Consider the following 17,864-nt stretch of genomic DNA (forward strand, 5'->3'; position numbering starts at 1 on the left):
TGGACACAATTTTGGCAATTTCCTTCCCCAAGCAATAGGCCCACCCACAACACGTAGAGCACTATTCTTTTTGGAAGAAGCACAGGAACACTGGATGGTAGGGCTTTTACCATTCACCTGAAATTCTGCAATTTTCTGTCACAAAAAAAGTGAAGCAGTGCAGTTTGTATCCATACTTTCAAACTTGCAGAGTTTTGTATAATAAAACATGTTGGTATTTGTGCAAGACGCAAGTGTGGATTCCCTTGTGCATCCAGTTCTCAGAAATGTCTTGTGTTGGTAAGTTTCTGTGAGTGCCAGCTGACCCAATACCCAAACTGCAGAAAATCCCTATGAGATCTCCCACATCAAAATAATTACCTGGTGTCTACTCACCCATGTCTGGTAAACCCACACTCAGAAGACAAAGGGAACATAGAACCTTGGAGACTATATATTCTAGTGTGAGGAATACTAAAGATAACTGTTATGTTTTTGGGAACAGAAATGTTGAGAATCTAGAAAACGGTGCCTTGTTCAGTGTTTTGTCGCGGCAAGCCATACAGACCAGGGATAATTATCAGTGATTGAAATGCAGGTATCCTAAACCTGGATTTTGCTTGGAGCTGCTTTTCAAATTTCCAAAATACATTACCCCCAATTTTTTGCAATTTTAACCTTTAGAAAATCCATATTTCTCCATCCATATTTTCAATAGAGACTTCTAGTTGCAGATTCCTTGCCAGCCATAATATTGAATCTGGAAACTTTTTCAGCAGTACCTCTGTGCACTGGTGTCTTGTGGCTCTGCACTGATGCCGTTCCTCTACAGGAATTATGGGCAAGACTTATATTGGCGCCACTTCTGAGCACTGACCTCAGTTCATTTCTTTCTGCGCCTTTTTCATCCCCTAAAATGACAGGTTTCAAGCTCTGTGGGGACTGTTGCAAACCGATACCTGTGACCGATATGCATCCGGGGTGCTTGGGGTCGAGCTACGACTAAGACCTGTGGAGACTGCGTGTTGATGAACCCGAAGGCCATCAGGACACGCAAGGCTTGTTTGCAAACATAAGAAGACTCTGTAATGCTATAGTTCCAAGGCTTCCTCCTCATCCAAAGTTCACTCTCGGTCCCGGAGCCCACGCAATCACTCCAGAAGTAGGTCTTCATCGCTCTCCAAGTCCTCAGGTGAGATACAAGAAGTTGTAGCAGGATCCCACTCCTTGTACCTCTTGCATTCAACTGAACAGGCACTGGGCTGCACTCCCCTTCGTGATCTCGCTCCCGAAGTCAGCCAACTTCTGAGCTGATTCGCAGCTTGTTCTGCCACAACCTAAGTCTCCAGGGCCTTCAGCCAAGCAGCATCAGATCAAAGAGTTCTGCAAAACCATTTTCTGGCTCTATGGATACCTGCCAACTCTTTGGTGTGCTTCTTGGGACCCAAGGAGCGGAAAGCCCTTCTACCTGGGATACTACTACCACAACCCACTCTGGCCCTGGGCGCATAGATGCCAGCTTCGCCACCTGAAGAAGTGACCCAGATTGCCTGCCCGATGCAGACTTGACGCCGGTGTGACCTTGGACAACATGACATCTGAAACCACCCGAAGCACTGCTTCCATTGCTTTACTTGCAGCAGCCTAGATAACATTCTCTCTATTCCTGTTTTGGGACTAGGTCTTATAATGCGTATGACCCAGGGATAAGTCTTTCAGCCCTACTAAGAGGACAATTGTTACGAGGACTTACAGGAGGCTAGTGGTCTCGATGCTGTCCCAGGGGTGGCTTTTTTTCTTCTCCTGGACTGTCAACGGAAGAGTACGCTTCCTACATTATGGCGATGCAAACGGTGGCCAAAGTTCTTGACCTCAAGCTTCCCTACCTTGGAGGTTAAAACATATGTCATGACTGCGGTCCTCCAACGAGGCAAACTTCTTGTGAGGCCCTCCTTTCCTTTAACGGGTGCCGAGAGATACATTGTTGGGGGCGTGGATCAAACCTTATTCTGGTCCCCTAGTAATTAGAGAAATTGAGGCATCTTTTCCCTGCTTATCACCCCTTGCTTGAAAGCCTAGTGGTGCAAGCTTCCACCAGCCACTCTAATCCAAATACATTTGCCACCACTCCGTCTGAATATAAGCAAGACGAAGCGTTCAGCAAACCTATCTTTTCTTTTTCCAGCTTGGCCGCTCAATCGGTCAACGCCAACTGTTTGTTGGGACGATATTCACATGCCCTTTGGGATTCAGTGGAACACGTCCTCCCTTGTGTGCCTGAAGTCTTTAGCCTTATAATTTTTCAGACGATCAAAAATTGTTGATGCTGACAAGTTTACTATTCGTTGTGGCTGGGATACCATCAGGCAGGCCATAGGTACCAGCATTTCCATCGCCGCCACATGGGGCTGTGATCGTGTGGGTTCTCAGGCAATGTCAAATCTTCCTTGATGGACATGCTCTTTGAAAGGACTCGCCTGTTCGGGGAGAAAGCTAATTACCTACTTGAGCTTGAGAAGGGTTAACGCTTGCTCTCTGGGCCTTTCTGACCAGCCACATCAACCGCGACAAATCCACCGCTTCTCTCGTGGTTTTGGGCATGGCGCCCCTTACAGTAAACCCAATCTGATAGACTTCTAGCCGCAGAATCCTTTTCTTAGAATTATCCCCAGGCGTCAGACTGGATCCAGAAAACTTTCATGAGCAGTACCCCTGAGCACCTGTAGGTGGCATCAATCAGCTTTGCGTAGTGCCAGCCTGGCACCTACACAGGCAACTTTTTCTTTACAGATCAGTCAGTGCAGATGCAGAGAGAGCTACACCTTAGTCAATTGTTAACTATCTTTTTTCAATGTTTTGTCCAGTGTTTTTGAGGTTTTCACTCCTGTCAGATGTCCTTCTGGAACGTTGGCTTCAAGCCCTGCGGCACCTGTCAGCGACCGATGTCAGTGACAGACCCACAACTTGCATGCCCTTGGTGCTTTGAGCGCTACCACGATCTGAAAACCTGATCCAATTGCAGTGTCATGAACCCAAAGGCCTTGTGGGAGTTATCCCTTAAGCTCCTGGCAGCTCAACGTGTGACACAGCAACGCTCTCGATCCCAGTCGAGAGGAAGGTCCCAAGAGCGGTCTCGGAGTCCAAAGCCTTTGTCGCACTCGAAGCCGTTGGGTCATTCAAGTAAGTATCATTATAAGAAGAGCAAGAAGTCAAAGAGGTCTTTAACTTAATTTCGTCCGTAGGCTGACGAGATGAGGGAGCTTTGGCATTCGAGGCATGGCTCCACGGTGAGAGCCAGCTCCTGGGTCGGCTTTGCGCTTTCCTGAGTTTCCGGGAGCTGGTGCAACCCCCACTTAACTTCAAGAGTTTTATGAGGTCATACACCTCATATTTGAGAGGCCTGCAAGCGCGCCTTCAGGCCCTGGAGGGTGAGGAGGGGTACCTGCTGGATCCACACTGTTGGCTCTGGCCCCTGCACCAGTTGGGCCCCTTGAATCCACGGATGGATCCGGACCGGCACTGGTCGTGCCATCTCAGCCTTCCCTGACGCTGGTCCAGATGCTGATGCTCCCGATACCACCCCCATTCTGATCCCCAACTCTGCCGTGGAGCCGGATAGGAGTTCCCCGACACCGGCGCAGTCTGGAACCATGCCTTCCATTCCTATGGACTGGAACTCAGGAGGATTAGGAAGGACTGCTGGACCCTGAAGAATACCAGCCCTTTGACCCTAATGTGGACTGGTGTAGGGATTTGGCGGAAGCCAGCTGACTGGAACCTTCTCCAGATACTGGCATGCTTCCCCTCCCCCCACCCCCCCATGACTATGGAGGTGGGAGTGTCCTTTGCTACGGTGGGGAAGGGGGGGGGGGGGGGGGTGCAGAGGTCCTGGATATTAGCCTTAAGATAGAGACGCTTCAGCTGGGAGTGTCAGCTTCAGAACTGCTTCTCCACTTTAAGGAAGCCCTTACTGACCTGGTCCAAGCCCAGCACAGGCGCTCCTGTGAACAGGATGATTGCCTCTGCCACCGCCCTGCTCCAGGGAACCTTAACTTCCTCAATCAACACCCTACCTTGGAGAGCTTAGGAGTCGAAGCCTCCACCTCCCACGGCGCTTTCCCTTCCGCACCTCCAAATAGGGAATCTTTAAGGAAGTAGATGTTTTCTTCTACCAGCCCGGCACTGCAGCCGGTGAAATTGTGTGCCTTTTGAGCTGCTCTGTAGGACACTGTTGCGCAGGGGCTGGCGCCGGCCTCCTGCTTGTGTCATGCTCCGTGGCATATGAGGGCTCTGTAGCTCCAATGTAAGGGGAGAGCAGCAATGCTCTTTATCTTTGTAAATATGGAGCATTTCTGCTCTTTCCTTTCATGCATTCTCTTGCTGCGACACGTTAAATTAAATAATAGCAAATGGGCGACTACGTTTATTTAAACCAAGGTTGTCTGAAGTGGTGGGAGGCACCATCATGACTGGTAAATGCATAAATATTTTCTTTGAGCGAGAGCATAAATATGAAATATGGGATAGTGGGAATAAATTTGTAAGTCGGAACAAGAAATCTCTTGAGATGCTCAACATGGCAAACCAACAAAACTTCCCCTAATCAGCTTAATAGATGTGCCGATGGGCCTGCTTCTGAGTTTGGTGGTTTTACCGCCATACCGTGGTGGCAGGTATCTCCCGCCCACCGTATTACGATGTCACCGCAGGGCCAGTGACGGCAGGGAATATTTTTTCATGTGACTATGCTGGTGGATATATTTTGACTGCACAAGTGTTAAATGTACACGTATGCATGACATGTGCAAAAAATATCTACTAGCAGTACTTTCCCATTGCTAGAGTCTGGACCATATGTGCCCAATCCAGCCAATGAGTAAATACTGCAAAACGGACTTACCTCAATTTTGGCGCAAACAGTCGTTTTCGTCAGGGTCAAGATGCTGCTGTGAAGGGGGCCCTGGAGGAAGGGATCCACGTGGGAGACTGAAGGGAAGGAAAGTGTGAGTAGGCACACCAATTCCTTTAATTCTGCCGACTCGAAGCAGGCGGTCTTCCCACCACTGTTCGCTTGACTGAAAGCGAACTCATAATACCCCAAGAGAAACTCCAGAGAGTGGTTCTGTGAACCCCGGTCACAGCTTGGCACCTCTCCACTGCTCTCCTTCTCTACCAACCACTCCGACTGTAATTGAGAGCCAGTGCAACTTGAAAGCTAAGGGGTTCAGTATGCTCCCGCTGCTTGCGTCTTGTGACAGGAAGGCGGCAGATACAGGAGCTCACCGTGTTCACTGGTATCGCCTCTGGTTTTAGCGTTTACTGATGGATCAGTCCTCAACCCGGACCTTCCTGGACATCAGCTGGCGGTGGCATCGCTGAAGCCGACACATTGCCAGCGCCCTCAGGGAATAACAGGCTTGCCATGGGTGGAGAGCTACGACAGAGGCCGCCGGGGTTAGCATTCATCGGAATCAGATGTTTTAAGGCATGGGAAAGCGGGCTCTGGCCCAGGGCCCCAGCCTTTCAGAGGGCCCCTGATGGAGCCAGCTCTGTTCTGCAGATCTTGCCCACATGAACTTCAATCTTAAACACATCATTTTAAATACTGTTTATTTCTTTTCGTTTACTTGTAACACGGGTGATGTGCAAGAGTCTATTACAGACATTTTGCAGAGAAATGTTGTGTTTGTTTCATCCACATACGAGAAAGGGGAGGCAGTCACAGAGATTATTTGTAGTTGTATTAGTAAGCTGCTGCGGTGTTACAATATGGAAAACGCACGCCCCTATCCCTGAATATTAGATGCAAACACATTTAGAATTTGGAGGTGTGTACCTCTGCACGGTCAGTGTCCTGGCCAAAAAAAGGCATGAAAGAGCCGACATTGAATCATAAATTCAAAGGTGTTCGGAACAGTGGCCCCAAAAATCTCTTAAGATGTCCCTGGTCGGAATATGAGAATTCAGATCCACTCGTACACGGAAACCACCTCCTGCTTGTGCCGTGGTTTCCTTTTCTACGTGCAAAATAGGCACTTATAACAGCATGCACAAAAGAGCTACTTAAAAGAAGTTTAAAATATGTTCGTTCTTCAATTCTAGCAAACGTGGTAGGAAATATAAGCTATTTTGTGTTTGTGGTTCCAGCGCCTCCTGCACCTTCCACGAGCTCTGTTCAAGAGCTTAGAAGTAGTTGGGTGGACGTTAGGAGCTTGATTCACTTTTTAAAGTCAAATATACATAATGAAAGTGTTGGAACAAATTCATGGCGTTTTCCATGAGCAAGTCAGGCTTTTGTATGGAACTGATGAGATGTACACATGTTCATTACAGGCGATTCACAATGGAGGGCACTTAAGGTTCACGTGTGCATAAACATACACAGCTGCAATGCACGCTACACACATCTAAATTTTGACTTAAACTCCAAAATTAGGCACAGCGAGGGGAGTGTGAATGGGGAGGGCATGTGTCTGAATCCAGACCATAGTGCAATTGAAAACACGTAGCATTTTGATGCATTCCCACATCTACTACTAGAGGTAACATTTGGGAACGCCCCAAAATCCATGGGTAGATGCATGAGAATACCTGCACTCCACCCATGAAATGCCTCCCTTAGGCAGAGTAACACAAGGCAGAGATTTGCTGTACTCCAGATGTATCAAGCCAGGCAGGGCTTGGGAAATCTGACTTTAGTGTTGTGTCGTCAAAGGCAATGCAACACTGATAAATATGGGCCCAGGTGCGCACGTGCAAGGTGACTTGCATGCATCATTACACATGCATGCACATGAATGATATGGCCATTAATATTGCAATGGAGCGTACTCGCTATGCACCCGTCATGTCCCGACACATTTTTTACCTTTTTCGTTTGTTGCCGACGGTGCACAGCATTGGCAAAAAGCACTGGCAAAGCCAATGGGATCCAAAGGCAAGACCGATCAGCTTTTCCAACCCTGGTTTTGATTTCCTGCTAGGCTCATTCACGGCCTCAGACTTTATCTGAAGTTCAAGAGGGTCACGTGGTTTTCCAAAGTATACCATTATAGGCAGATTGAAAGTAATTCTAGCGGGACAACGTTCACGTGCAGAAAGCAGTTGAATTCCATTCCACCAGTAAAGCTTCCACTCATTTTGGTGAACCCTGTTCACACACAAACCCTCTGATTATGTGCCCGATTCACAAAGGTAAAGTTAGACGAAAAGTCTCACTTTACTACTTTTCGGTATTCACAAAGGTAAGATACTACTAGTTAAGTTAGACTTTTGGTCTGAGTTTACCTTTGTGAATACCAAAACCTAGAAAACTTACACAAGTGCAAGTTTACCTTGGTGAATCGGGCTCTTTGATTATTGATTAGTGTGCTGGCTTCAATGCTATAACTTTATGTTCTCTTTCCCATAGGATGATATGATGGAGGACACTCCACTCTCCCTCTACAGTTACTAGAGAATGCGGTTGGAACATCATGTCGCATGTGGAGCCCCGTGACCCCTGTGCACAAGACAGACCGCTGCACTCACCCTCCTCGCCTGGCACCATTTGAACTGGAGAGAGATTGGCCAATACCTCTTTGACTGACTGCTGACCTAACTCTCGCCTTTTCTTCACGTTCTTGCGTATGTGAAACATACAAGGGGCATCTGTTCATATGTTTCAGTTTTGAGTGGGTGAAAGGGAACAGGGGTAGGCTAAAGGGAAAATAAAAAGTGCAATTTGTGACAATCATTGAACAATCAAATGAGGCAAGTTCTAAGACTTATCAAAGCAACTTTTTTGTGTTTTATTTGGTTGCTGTATCAAAATGTTCAGAGAGCACCTTATTGCTCGAAGATTTTTTTTTATTTGTAGGAAAGGGTAATTTAAAGTGAAAGAAGCCAGTAATCTGACCTAGATTCTGCCTTTGGTGGGCGTCTGCACTGAGTTGGCTTGTTTAACAACTTACTGGGAGTTGAGATAGTAGTCTTATAGTCCGAGCCCGGTGAGACAGGCTTCAGGTCACTTGTAAAACCTAAGACATCAAACACTTGAATTACAGAGCAAGCAAGAGGTGGCGGAATCACAGCTTAAAACAAAGTCGGCCCTAAACCAAGACATCAACACTAGAATTATTAGAGAACGAGCAAAAGGTGGCGAACTCCAAGCTTGAAATAGAAAGCGAGCCCTAAACCCAAGACATCAAACACTTGGATTATAGACCAAGGAAGAGGTGGCAGAAGCAGCTCCAAACAGAAGCACTTCATATATTTCCCAGAATTAGTGGAGTAGGGTCTATTGCTTAACCCTGCCAAAACACCGTGCTTCAGTCTTCATCTGCGGCAGTCCTCTTCTGAGCAGAGGGAACAAGCCCCAAACCTGTCCAGTCTACAGTAGTTTTGACTTGTAATCCCAGCATCATCATGCATGTTGTCCATCTCAGGCAATACAAAATGTTTCATGTGATGATTTATTACTTAAAATCTAAACATTAACCTAATGAGGAAAGCCCCTTAAGCCGGCGTCAAGCGGCATCTTAGAGCGGGGAGTTTATGAACATTAAGATAACATTCTTTGATATACCCCGTACTCCCACCCTCTATAACCCCCGCCCCCGATGACTAAACGGAGTAAAATCTGCAAAGGAAGAGTCTGACAATGAGTAACTTAGTCAAGTTGTGGACATAGCAGGTCTTAAGTTCTGACCTTCGACAGCCAGCTTCACTATGAGTATTGATCAACTGTCTTTGACGGTTAGGACAAAGCTATTGGGAGGGAGCATCTGCAGATAATGGGTTAGCAGATAGAATAAAAATGGTTACCGTACCTTTTTGGTCAAAGATAAACATGGCACCCATTTTTTTGTGTAAATGCCACACACCTGCCAGAGGTTCTTGTTAGGGAAAAATAAACTTCTTTAGTTGAAGGACTAACTCCATTTTGCCCTGATTTTTCAGAATTCTAACCAAAAACCATCCGATGGAATAACTTACAGGTTCGATCACAACTTTCACCTCTACCTACCCCTAGTACACAGAAAACCACACACCAGAAGCAATAGGCTGAAAAAATAAACTTTTAAAAACAAATTCAGGGATATTTGTAATCAAGTAGGTTGGAAGAGGTGCATTATGCACCTATGAACATAAGTGGCCACGATTACAAGAACAGTCAGAAAAGGACTGCATACAATGGTCACAACCAAGCCAAAGAACCTAGACTATACAGTATGCTCCATGATCCCACATACGTGACGTCCCTCCTCATGGCGGATAGGGCCTTCATTTTCTCACTCCCACATTGGCTGAGTAACATTCTACATCAGTGAGCTGGATACAGGTTGTTGTGAACGGATGCATATTTTGTTGCTTTATTTGCACAACATTTTACTCTTTGTGCCACTGATGGTCCGAAGCTTGACTTGAAGCGGAAAAACGATTATACGGAGCCATCTGCATAGGTGCCATGGAATTTGCAATCGCATATGTTTTGAACTAATGATATACTAATCCACAGGTCCTGTTAGTCTCTGACCCTACATCTCAACCAAAATATCCACTTTATATCAAATTTGTAGAGTATGAACTATTTCCACAGCCTTCATTCAAAAAACAAATAATCGAATATCAAAAGTTTTTGCATACCACTCAAGCACAGTCTCTCGTCGTACGCTGCCTGCAAAATCTCATCTTACTTGAAATGAATTCTGTCACTTCACTCGTTTGACACAGACCCTCTCCTTTTATTCAGTCTGTGTCTGACAGCATAGGTGCTGCTTCTGCTATAAACAGTACGCTTTGGGTCCACCCCTTTCAACCATTGACTTTTTAACCAGCCTCTTTGGCCACTGGCTTCAGACTTTCAGTCAGAGCTGCTTACCTCTTGTTATTGGCTGTATCTTTCTGCCTCCAATGGAGTGCATGCATTGCTATGCATGAGGGACTATTTTACATCTCTCTCTGTTGCTCTCTTTTGGCTCCTCATTGCTAGCACGATACATTTGTGCATACCTGTTGTTACTTATCAATCCCAGAGCTACTGGCTTTACAATGCTTGTTCCTTGTGTTAAGATCAAGACATTGGCAAAAGCTGCCATCAGTGGAGACTTCTTTGCCTGTGTTAGTATTTGGCTACTGTTCAAATTTATCCTAGAAGAACCCATTGCCCATAAGATCAGTCCTTGGGTAGTACTTCCGCATAAGACTGGTCTTGTTTGTGGTACCCGTATAGGCATGTCGCAGATTTTAGGGCCAATCTATAAGACTCAGTTATTCAGAAGTGCCTTAGTCCATCAGACACAAGAGACCAGGCGCTAACCCAACAGGATGGAATCTTTTTCCTTTATTAACCCCTTCCCCGCTCATGACGGAACCACTCCGTCATGAGCCACGGGTGCCGTGTGCTCATGACGGAGTGGTTCCGTCATGCCGCGGCCGTTGGCGGCCGCTCCTCCCACGCGGCGCTAATTCCCCGCCTGTGCGGGCGATTAGCGCCGTGGGCGGAGTCATGACAGAACCACTCCGTCATGAGCACAGCTCAACCGTGACTCATGACGGAGTGGCTCCGTCATGAGCACAGCCCCACCGCGCTGCCCCCAAACCCCCCCCCCCCCCCCCCCCCCCCCCCCCAGCGCTGCGGCGGAATTCCTGCCGCAGCCAAGGGGTTAAGTAACACTGGGTGCACTTGTTTGTCAATAGAAGGACTTCTTAATTCTGGTCATGGTGATTTCACAAGAGTGCTTCCCACGCACGTTCCACTCCAAAAGGTTTTAAGAGGGCCAAGAATATGGCCTACATAACTTCTGCCACGAAGATGTAGATCTTGATTTACTAAAGGTGTGCACTTTTGTGATGCAAAGCGGCTCAAATAATATCCGTTGGAAGGGTCAACTTTTCTGAGCAGAGCCCATTTTGCCCTGAAAGTTGATCCTTGCGCAGAATCCTACCCTTTTTGTGCCATATCCTTGTCCATGTATGCAAGGGTACGTATTTGGAGCAGGCCAGGCCCACTAAAGTAAAGGCTTGCCTCAAACCCTAACCCAAGTGCAAGAAAGGGATCAAGCAGCATATCGCCTGGAAAACCTGTGTGTTATTTACCCTAACACCTCATCTTACCCGTCTGATCCTTGTGCTGTTGTCTACTCATAGGCATTTGGACAGGAAGATGTACAAATCTCTGGATAGACACTGCTGGCTCACCTTTGCCCCCTAGCGTCAGCTGAGTAGAACACCCAGATTTCGCACTAGTGCCACTGATGAAGCCACAGGCAGGCAATTTACTAAGTCTGGTACAGCACTATTTTCTTTATGGTGCACTGCAGTGCTGCATTGCATTAAGTAGTGTGAGGGACGGGAAACCTAAGCTCTCGTGAAGATCCAAATCAGAACCTGCTTAGCTTCCACCCTCCGGTTTCTAGACTGGGACAGATCAGCTTTAAGGCACACATGCACCAGGTCTGTACTTTCAGATCCTAGTCTGAGTGCTCTCACTAGAAGACTCTGTGACAAACCCCTTATAATGCCAAAATCATCTACTGTCCTTTCTGGTTCACTATAATCTGCTGACAACTTGACGCAAGCACATGAAATGTTCCCACTCTTCCACGAGGAGCCTTTTTCTTAAGATTAGAACATGTCCAAATTATGCATTAATGAACACCAGAAGTTCTTAACCTTTTGATAAATATTTTATATAATTCACAAACACAACAATGTACAAAAGCTCAAACGTTTAATGGAAAGGCTGGAGCTATTCAAAATCTAGATTTTTAAACACCAAAGTGATCTGCTTGGGAATTGTATATCGTGCAGTCTTTCTTTGATTTTAATGCATCCTCTCTTTGTTGACATACACTAGTGCTTCCGTTGAGGCCCCAGTCAGCTATGCTACTGTGTGCTGTACTTGCCCTGCTGCCATGAATTCAGCTAAGGATTCCAACAAGGGGGCCTATTTACGAGCCCCGTTGCACCCCTCTAGCACCACGCAACGTTGTGCAAGAGCAACGCAATTTAAAAAAAGAGATTAAGGAAGCTCCGTTGCCTTACTCTGTGCCAGGGAGGCGTTCCATGGGTGTTCCATGCAACATCCATGGATTTTGATGCATTCCCAGATATACCAGAATCAGTAGACATTGGAATGCACCAAAAAAACTACACCTCCTCAGGTGAGGCGTAACAAAGAGAAATATGTTCATTTCACCTCGTGTTTTTCCTTCATGCTATGTGTGCTGCATTCTGCAACACACACAAAAAAGAGGAAAATGCCTCAGGCTATTGTGTTTGTTCAGGAAGGTGCCCCTTCTTGTACACAAATTATCCATCTTACAACGCAGGAACCCTTGTACCATGGTGCAAGGGTTTGTGTGTTGGCGATAAGGCAGCAAAAGGGCAGCACCGCAGGGGAAAAGGCAGGAATGCGCTGTGCTGTTTTAATTACGACACATTCCTGCCCTCTCCCTGTCACGCAGCAAGGTGACTTGCTGTGCTGCGTGACAATGTCGTAAATATGCCCCTTAATTTCAAGCCTCCAATTTCAAATTCGTTCATATTTGCTGAGCATTCTTAAAGTTTTTCATTTTGCTTTTTATGTATATATATGTATGTACATATATATGTACTTTAAATATTATTTGCAGATTACTAGTTTTCAAAATAGACACAAACCCTCTGAAGACCGCGAACCACAGGGTAAGGACTGCTGATGCAGATCATATGGGGGAGAGGGGGTGGAGAAGGGGGAGTAAACGCTGATCTCAACCTGTTGTGCAATAAACAACAAAAACACGACTCCCAGGCAGGACCTCAACAAAAAATTTTAAAAAGAGAAATTAATTTCAATAGAGTAAAAATGTATAGGGCTTCTTCTGGTCTATTTTTCTTAAATATGCACTTAAGATGTGAAACAATTCATAGACCTAATAATTCATAAAAAAGAAGGGCAACCCATATCTCAACTTTATTTCATTTTTCTAAAAAATAAAATGAAAGCAATCTGAACTGTATATAATTAGCACTCCTCAAGCCTGCACTGCACATATAAGTTTTTTTTAAATTTAATGGTAGTTTTGCATTTTTGACCCTTACACAGTTCACTTTGCTTGTTTCCTTCTTAACCGGCAAGTAGAAACGTGGTGTAGTTTAGGTATAGTGCTCCTCTTTCCCATTGTCTCAGACAGAGTACCTGAGACGTGCTGTTTGTATTCGATTTGTGTGTTGGAATTGTACTAATGCACCTTTTTCGCAGGAACACCTAGAAGGTTTTCTATAGAAGCAAATGTTGTAATAAATGCATTCTAAGAGTACACACTTTGGTGGGTGGATGCTAGGCCCATCCACAGTCTGAATTGAGGTCAGGCTAGCTTGTGTGGCCTGGGAATCTGGCAACAGGTGTAGTGGACCTATTCTGGCAGAGGTGGCCTAGCTGCTGCAAAGGATTTGCAAAGGGACAAGTTTGGTGTCTACCACATTTCATGGAGGCTTTGGCCATACCTTGGCAAGAGTGATCAGGGACCATGCCTGGTTTTCAGGAGTAACGGTGAAAGTAGGGTTCTTGCTCCACAGTCGCATGTTGAGCCACACATTCTAGGGGAAGATAAGGTGACCGAGGCATGTGACAATACCTCTGTTGCTCAGAGTATGATTCCTCAGGTAAAATGGACCCTTTTTGATGCATGGGTCTCTGCTGCTCAAGTGCAGGGTAGTACGACCATCATACCCCAGTACCTTCAATGTGCACTGTAACTGGAGAAAAAAACAAGAATAAGGTATTCAAATTAAGGACACTGTGTTATTAATGCACACACAAAGCAAGGACAAATATAACAGGATAAATGATGATCAAAGAAAAGATCATTTGGGCGTACGTCCTGTGTAAAATGACCGTGTACTCACTTTCAGGGCTGAACAGGCCTTTCTGCCACTCTTGCATTTCTCCAGTAGGCTGGGGAGCTGCTGTCACTGCGTGATGGGCTGCCAAGACCTACCCACGCCCCTATGGTCCCATTATCACTGCCTCTAGCATTATGTGGCTGGTTTGATTATTTTTGCCAGGGCTGAGTTTGGTTTCCAGTCCAGCACTGCACACCTTATCTGGAGCTCCACAGCCAAAGTTTTGTTAGAATAAAATATTTTAAAATTCTTTTGTTCAAACTTTAGGTTCATGCACAGGAATAGTTGCATTCAAAACAAGTTTAAATGTTTTTATACAATAGCATTTTTTTGTTTTACATAAAAAAAGCTTTAACCTTTTGTGTATAGTTTATTGAGTGGAGGACAGTGCCTCCCTGTTATTGTGACATTTTTCCTTTTTGTCCAAGAGAGGCTGTTTGCACTAAGTATTTTACCTTCTACAGGGTGTTTGTCATTCATCCTTCAGAGATGTAAATTCAAGTAGGGTTCATAGCATTGATATTTCAAATGACTTTGGCTACTTTTCTTACATGTTGGAAATAAAGCTTTATTTTCCCCCTCCATGTTGATTGTGCTGTATTTTTTTTTAGCCTGATGACATCAATGTAATATGGTACATCATGATGGTGAGGTTGGATTGTGAATAAGTACTGTCTCAAGTTTGTCATGTACTACTGGTCATTCCTTGTCATATCCAACACCTTTCCAAAGTAGGAATCACAGGCCTACAAAATACGATGAAGGTCTGTTGTGTTAACCAACATGAGATTTGCTTAGACAGCCAAACAGTGATCGATGGAAATACCTAAATCAATCGTATCCACTACTTTGGACCTCATTCCGTCGCTTCCAGAAACAAATGAAGTCCTGACTGCCAGAACACAGCATCCCGGGAGCGCCAAAGTTCAGCTTCCTGGATAGTGAATATTTCCAGAGGACTCATCAAAGGCTTGCAAACAATGCTAAAGAAAGTACAGAGAGTGCACACCAGGAACACCTGTTCTGACAACACTGCTTTGTGATTCCCATCTCTGGGGTTAAAGGTCGCTGAAGTTGAGTTCAGGTGCACCATCAGAAAGTCTTTCCAGATCATTGCTGAAGTCTCCTCCGTCTAAGTCGTAATCATCCAGATCACTGTCGAGCTCTGGTCGGGGTTCCTTTTCCAGGTCTGAGCTGGTTCTGGATGTCACTTGAACACCTACAAAGACAATGTATGTAAATTACTACACATGCAGTTAGCGGGGCGTTAGGGGGAATGGCTCAACCACCAGTGTAAAAAGCATGAAAGCTTTCTTCTAGGCACCCTACTTCTAGATCTTTGTTAATATATCATAAATATGGAATGTACGGTCAATCCTGAATCACTTTCTATAGACTGGTACAAGCAACTTGACCCCTGATGATCAATAGTGGTGAGAGCTGCCATTGTCTTCATAGATCTCCAGTAGAATACAAACACTGTCATCTCCACACTCCCCTTCACCTGCAGCAACAGAACGGATCTGCTACCTGTCCTGTCACCACTTCCAGGAATGTGAGCATGGATGACTTCACCCAAGCATATGGCCTCCCTCATGCTCTCCCAATTCTCTCTTTCCACACCAGACGCTCCTTACACCTGCCAGGCTCCACATACAGTCTGCCCCATGAGCTCTCAAACCCACAATGAGAATAACATGAAATACCTCTGGTTTCCCATTCAGGATATGCCACAGGCCAAATAAACACATTGGAACAGATTTTCTTAGTACGTCTCAGCAGAATTTTGATTACACCAGAGTAATTTCGGTAATTCTGCACTACGCTTTGATGCTACTGTCCTCAATGCCACTCGAAGTACCGGTGGCTCTATGACCATGAGTTCTGTATCCTCTTCCACTCCGAGTACATCGCATGTGAAGGTTGTCGTACGTTTCGGTTGAAAGAGACTCCCTGATACCGACAGGGGAGGTGCTGGGCGCATCAGAAGATGCAACGGCAATATTCCAATGATGTGCCTGACATCTTCGGATAGCAAGCCATCCTTCAGGCATTATGGTCCACCCACCGTCCCCCAGTTCTGAGGCAGTCTTTTGCAGCAACTCAAACTTGAAGGAAGAAGGGGAGAGTGACTCGACTCTTGTGAGCACCAGCCCCCAAACTAAGCCCTCTGCCAGGGTTGTAAGTATTGCTCTGCTGATAAACGCACTAAGCCGCAAAAGAGGCTTCACAAAGAGGCAGCGAGCCACTCTTAAGTAGGTCAGGTGAAAAGCCATTGCTGCCTTCGATGTCACCGCTGTCTCTGAGCTCCGGTCGGCAGTAACCAAAGACCTCGGAACTGACAAAGCCCCCTCCCATGGGCATCGACTGTCCTAGGCAAAGATCCTTCATAAGCCTCAACTCAAATCCGAAGGCCCCTTCAACCCAGTCGTCAAAACCATCCTTGGCTCCAAAGCCACGATAGACCTTAAAGACCCCCATAGTAGCTGATCCTAAGACTACAGGAGGAATTGAAAGCACAGCAACAGAGACTATAAATCACTACACTGGGAAGATGGAGCAAGCCACCGAAATCTACGAGTACTCTGCCTCAAAAGAGGAGATTGACATTTGAGTATGAACTTGTTTTTGAGCCCCCTGTGGCCCCAAGCATAAAAAGGACAGAAACTGAGACACAATCTCTCTCCTCTATGCTCCATCACCACCACCTCCTTCACCTCTTACTCTACCACAAAGTCCACTGCCTCTACATTCATCAGAGGAATCTCCACATTCCTCATCAGGCTCGAGGTAACACAGGCTCCCCTTAAGACGCACCTTTTGACCCAGGACTCAGACAACCCGTGGAACTATGACACTGACAGCCCAGGAGACCCCGGTCTGGACCACTACACTATTAGGGCCTGTCCCCTAGATGGCACCAAGGCCTACCACAAGGTGATCCAGTGGGCAACCACTATCCACACTGTGGATTTGAATGGCCTCCACAAGAAAGGCTATTTCATTGTACAAAAACCATCCTTGTCCGAATGAACACTGTTTCTGCCTATACTAAAAGGCATGCTAAAATCAGCCCCGGACACCTTAAAAGACACAGTAAAAACTAGGGTGGTAACAGCTATGACAGAAAAAAATATAATCCCTCTCCCAATGACTCAGCCTACATTGGGAATCCTATCCCACCAGATGCCTTAGTAGTTCATATGGTGCACAAGCGAGCTTCCACCCAAGCCAAGGGTGACGCACCCCTGCCCATCAAGAACAGCAAAAAGATTGACGCTGCCACCAACTCCATGGGCCTCCTCTTCTACTATGACTGAGCACAGTGTGACGAGATACAGGAGTTAAGTATCTCCCCAAGGAGTTCAGGAAAAGGGGTAAGGAAATAGTTTCTGAAGGTAAACTATTATCAACGCCACCACCTGCTGCCCCTTGATGCTGTGGACATGGCTTTCCTGGAAGTCTACACAAGCACTGTCACTAGACTCCATGCCTGGCTCCCCGTTTCAGGCTTCAAGCCAGAGGTACAACACCATCTCCTCTTCAATTAAGAACATCTGTTTGACAGGTTAACGAGATACAGGAGAAGAAAAAGAAGAGCACGGACAATCCCAAATACATGGCGTTTCACAGGCAGCAATCTATAGGCGGTTCTAATGTCGCATCCCCGTATCCCGCCCCATGATAACGAAGGCAACAATACTCTTACACCAGTAGGTGGTAAGAGGATACACTAGGGATGCCTACAGGCTTGAGGGGTTTGTTGCACTACGCTCTTGTAATCTCTAGATTCCTGCGATTTTGCACATCTCTGCCACTTGATTTTTTCTTGCTTTTAACTGAATAGAAAATGCGTATTGGTCTATTTTTTAAATATAGAACACAAACCAGCATTTGTTTTACTTGGCCTGTTCTACTAGGATTGAACTTGAGGTGATTGGGTGGGAATTTCTTCCTGGTTCTCCTGCACGCCACTGAGTGCCGCCATCTTGGGGCAGTGCGCGCTCTAGTTTTTG

General features: G+C 46.0%; 2 protein-coding genes across 8 annotated transcripts in view; one reads left to right on the forward strand and one right to left on the reverse strand.

Moving 5' to 3' along the window:
- Positions 1 to 14,432, forward strand: part of LOC146835260 (uncharacterized) — a 233,167-nt gene extending 218,735 nt beyond the window's left edge. The window contains exon 5 of the mRNA XM_085602843.1: positions 7,391 to 14,432. Coding sequence (XP_085458969.1) covers positions 7,391 to 7,435 — 45 coding nt within the window. The 3' untranslated portion in view covers positions 7,436 to 14,432. The remainder of the gene's footprint in view (positions 1 to 7,390) is intronic.
- The window catches only part of LOC146835261 (uncharacterized), a 339,148-nt gene continuing 335,674 nt past the window's right edge, over positions 14,391 to 17,864 (reverse strand). For all 7 annotated transcript variants that reach the window (XM_085602842.1, XM_085602839.1, XM_085602841.1 and 4 more), the window contains exon 12: positions 14,391 to 15,067. In XM_085602842.1, the coding sequence (XP_085458968.1) occupies positions 14,907 to 15,067 (161 nt within the window). In that variant the 3' untranslated portion in view covers positions 14,391 to 14,906. The remainder of the gene's footprint in view (positions 15,068 to 17,864) is intronic.

This window comes from Triturus cristatus, chromosome 4_2 (assembly GCF_964204655.1).
Source record: "Triturus cristatus chromosome 4_2, aTriCri1.1, whole genome shotgun sequence".
NCBI lineage: Eukaryota > Metazoa > Chordata > Amphibia > Caudata > Salamandridae > Triturus > Triturus cristatus.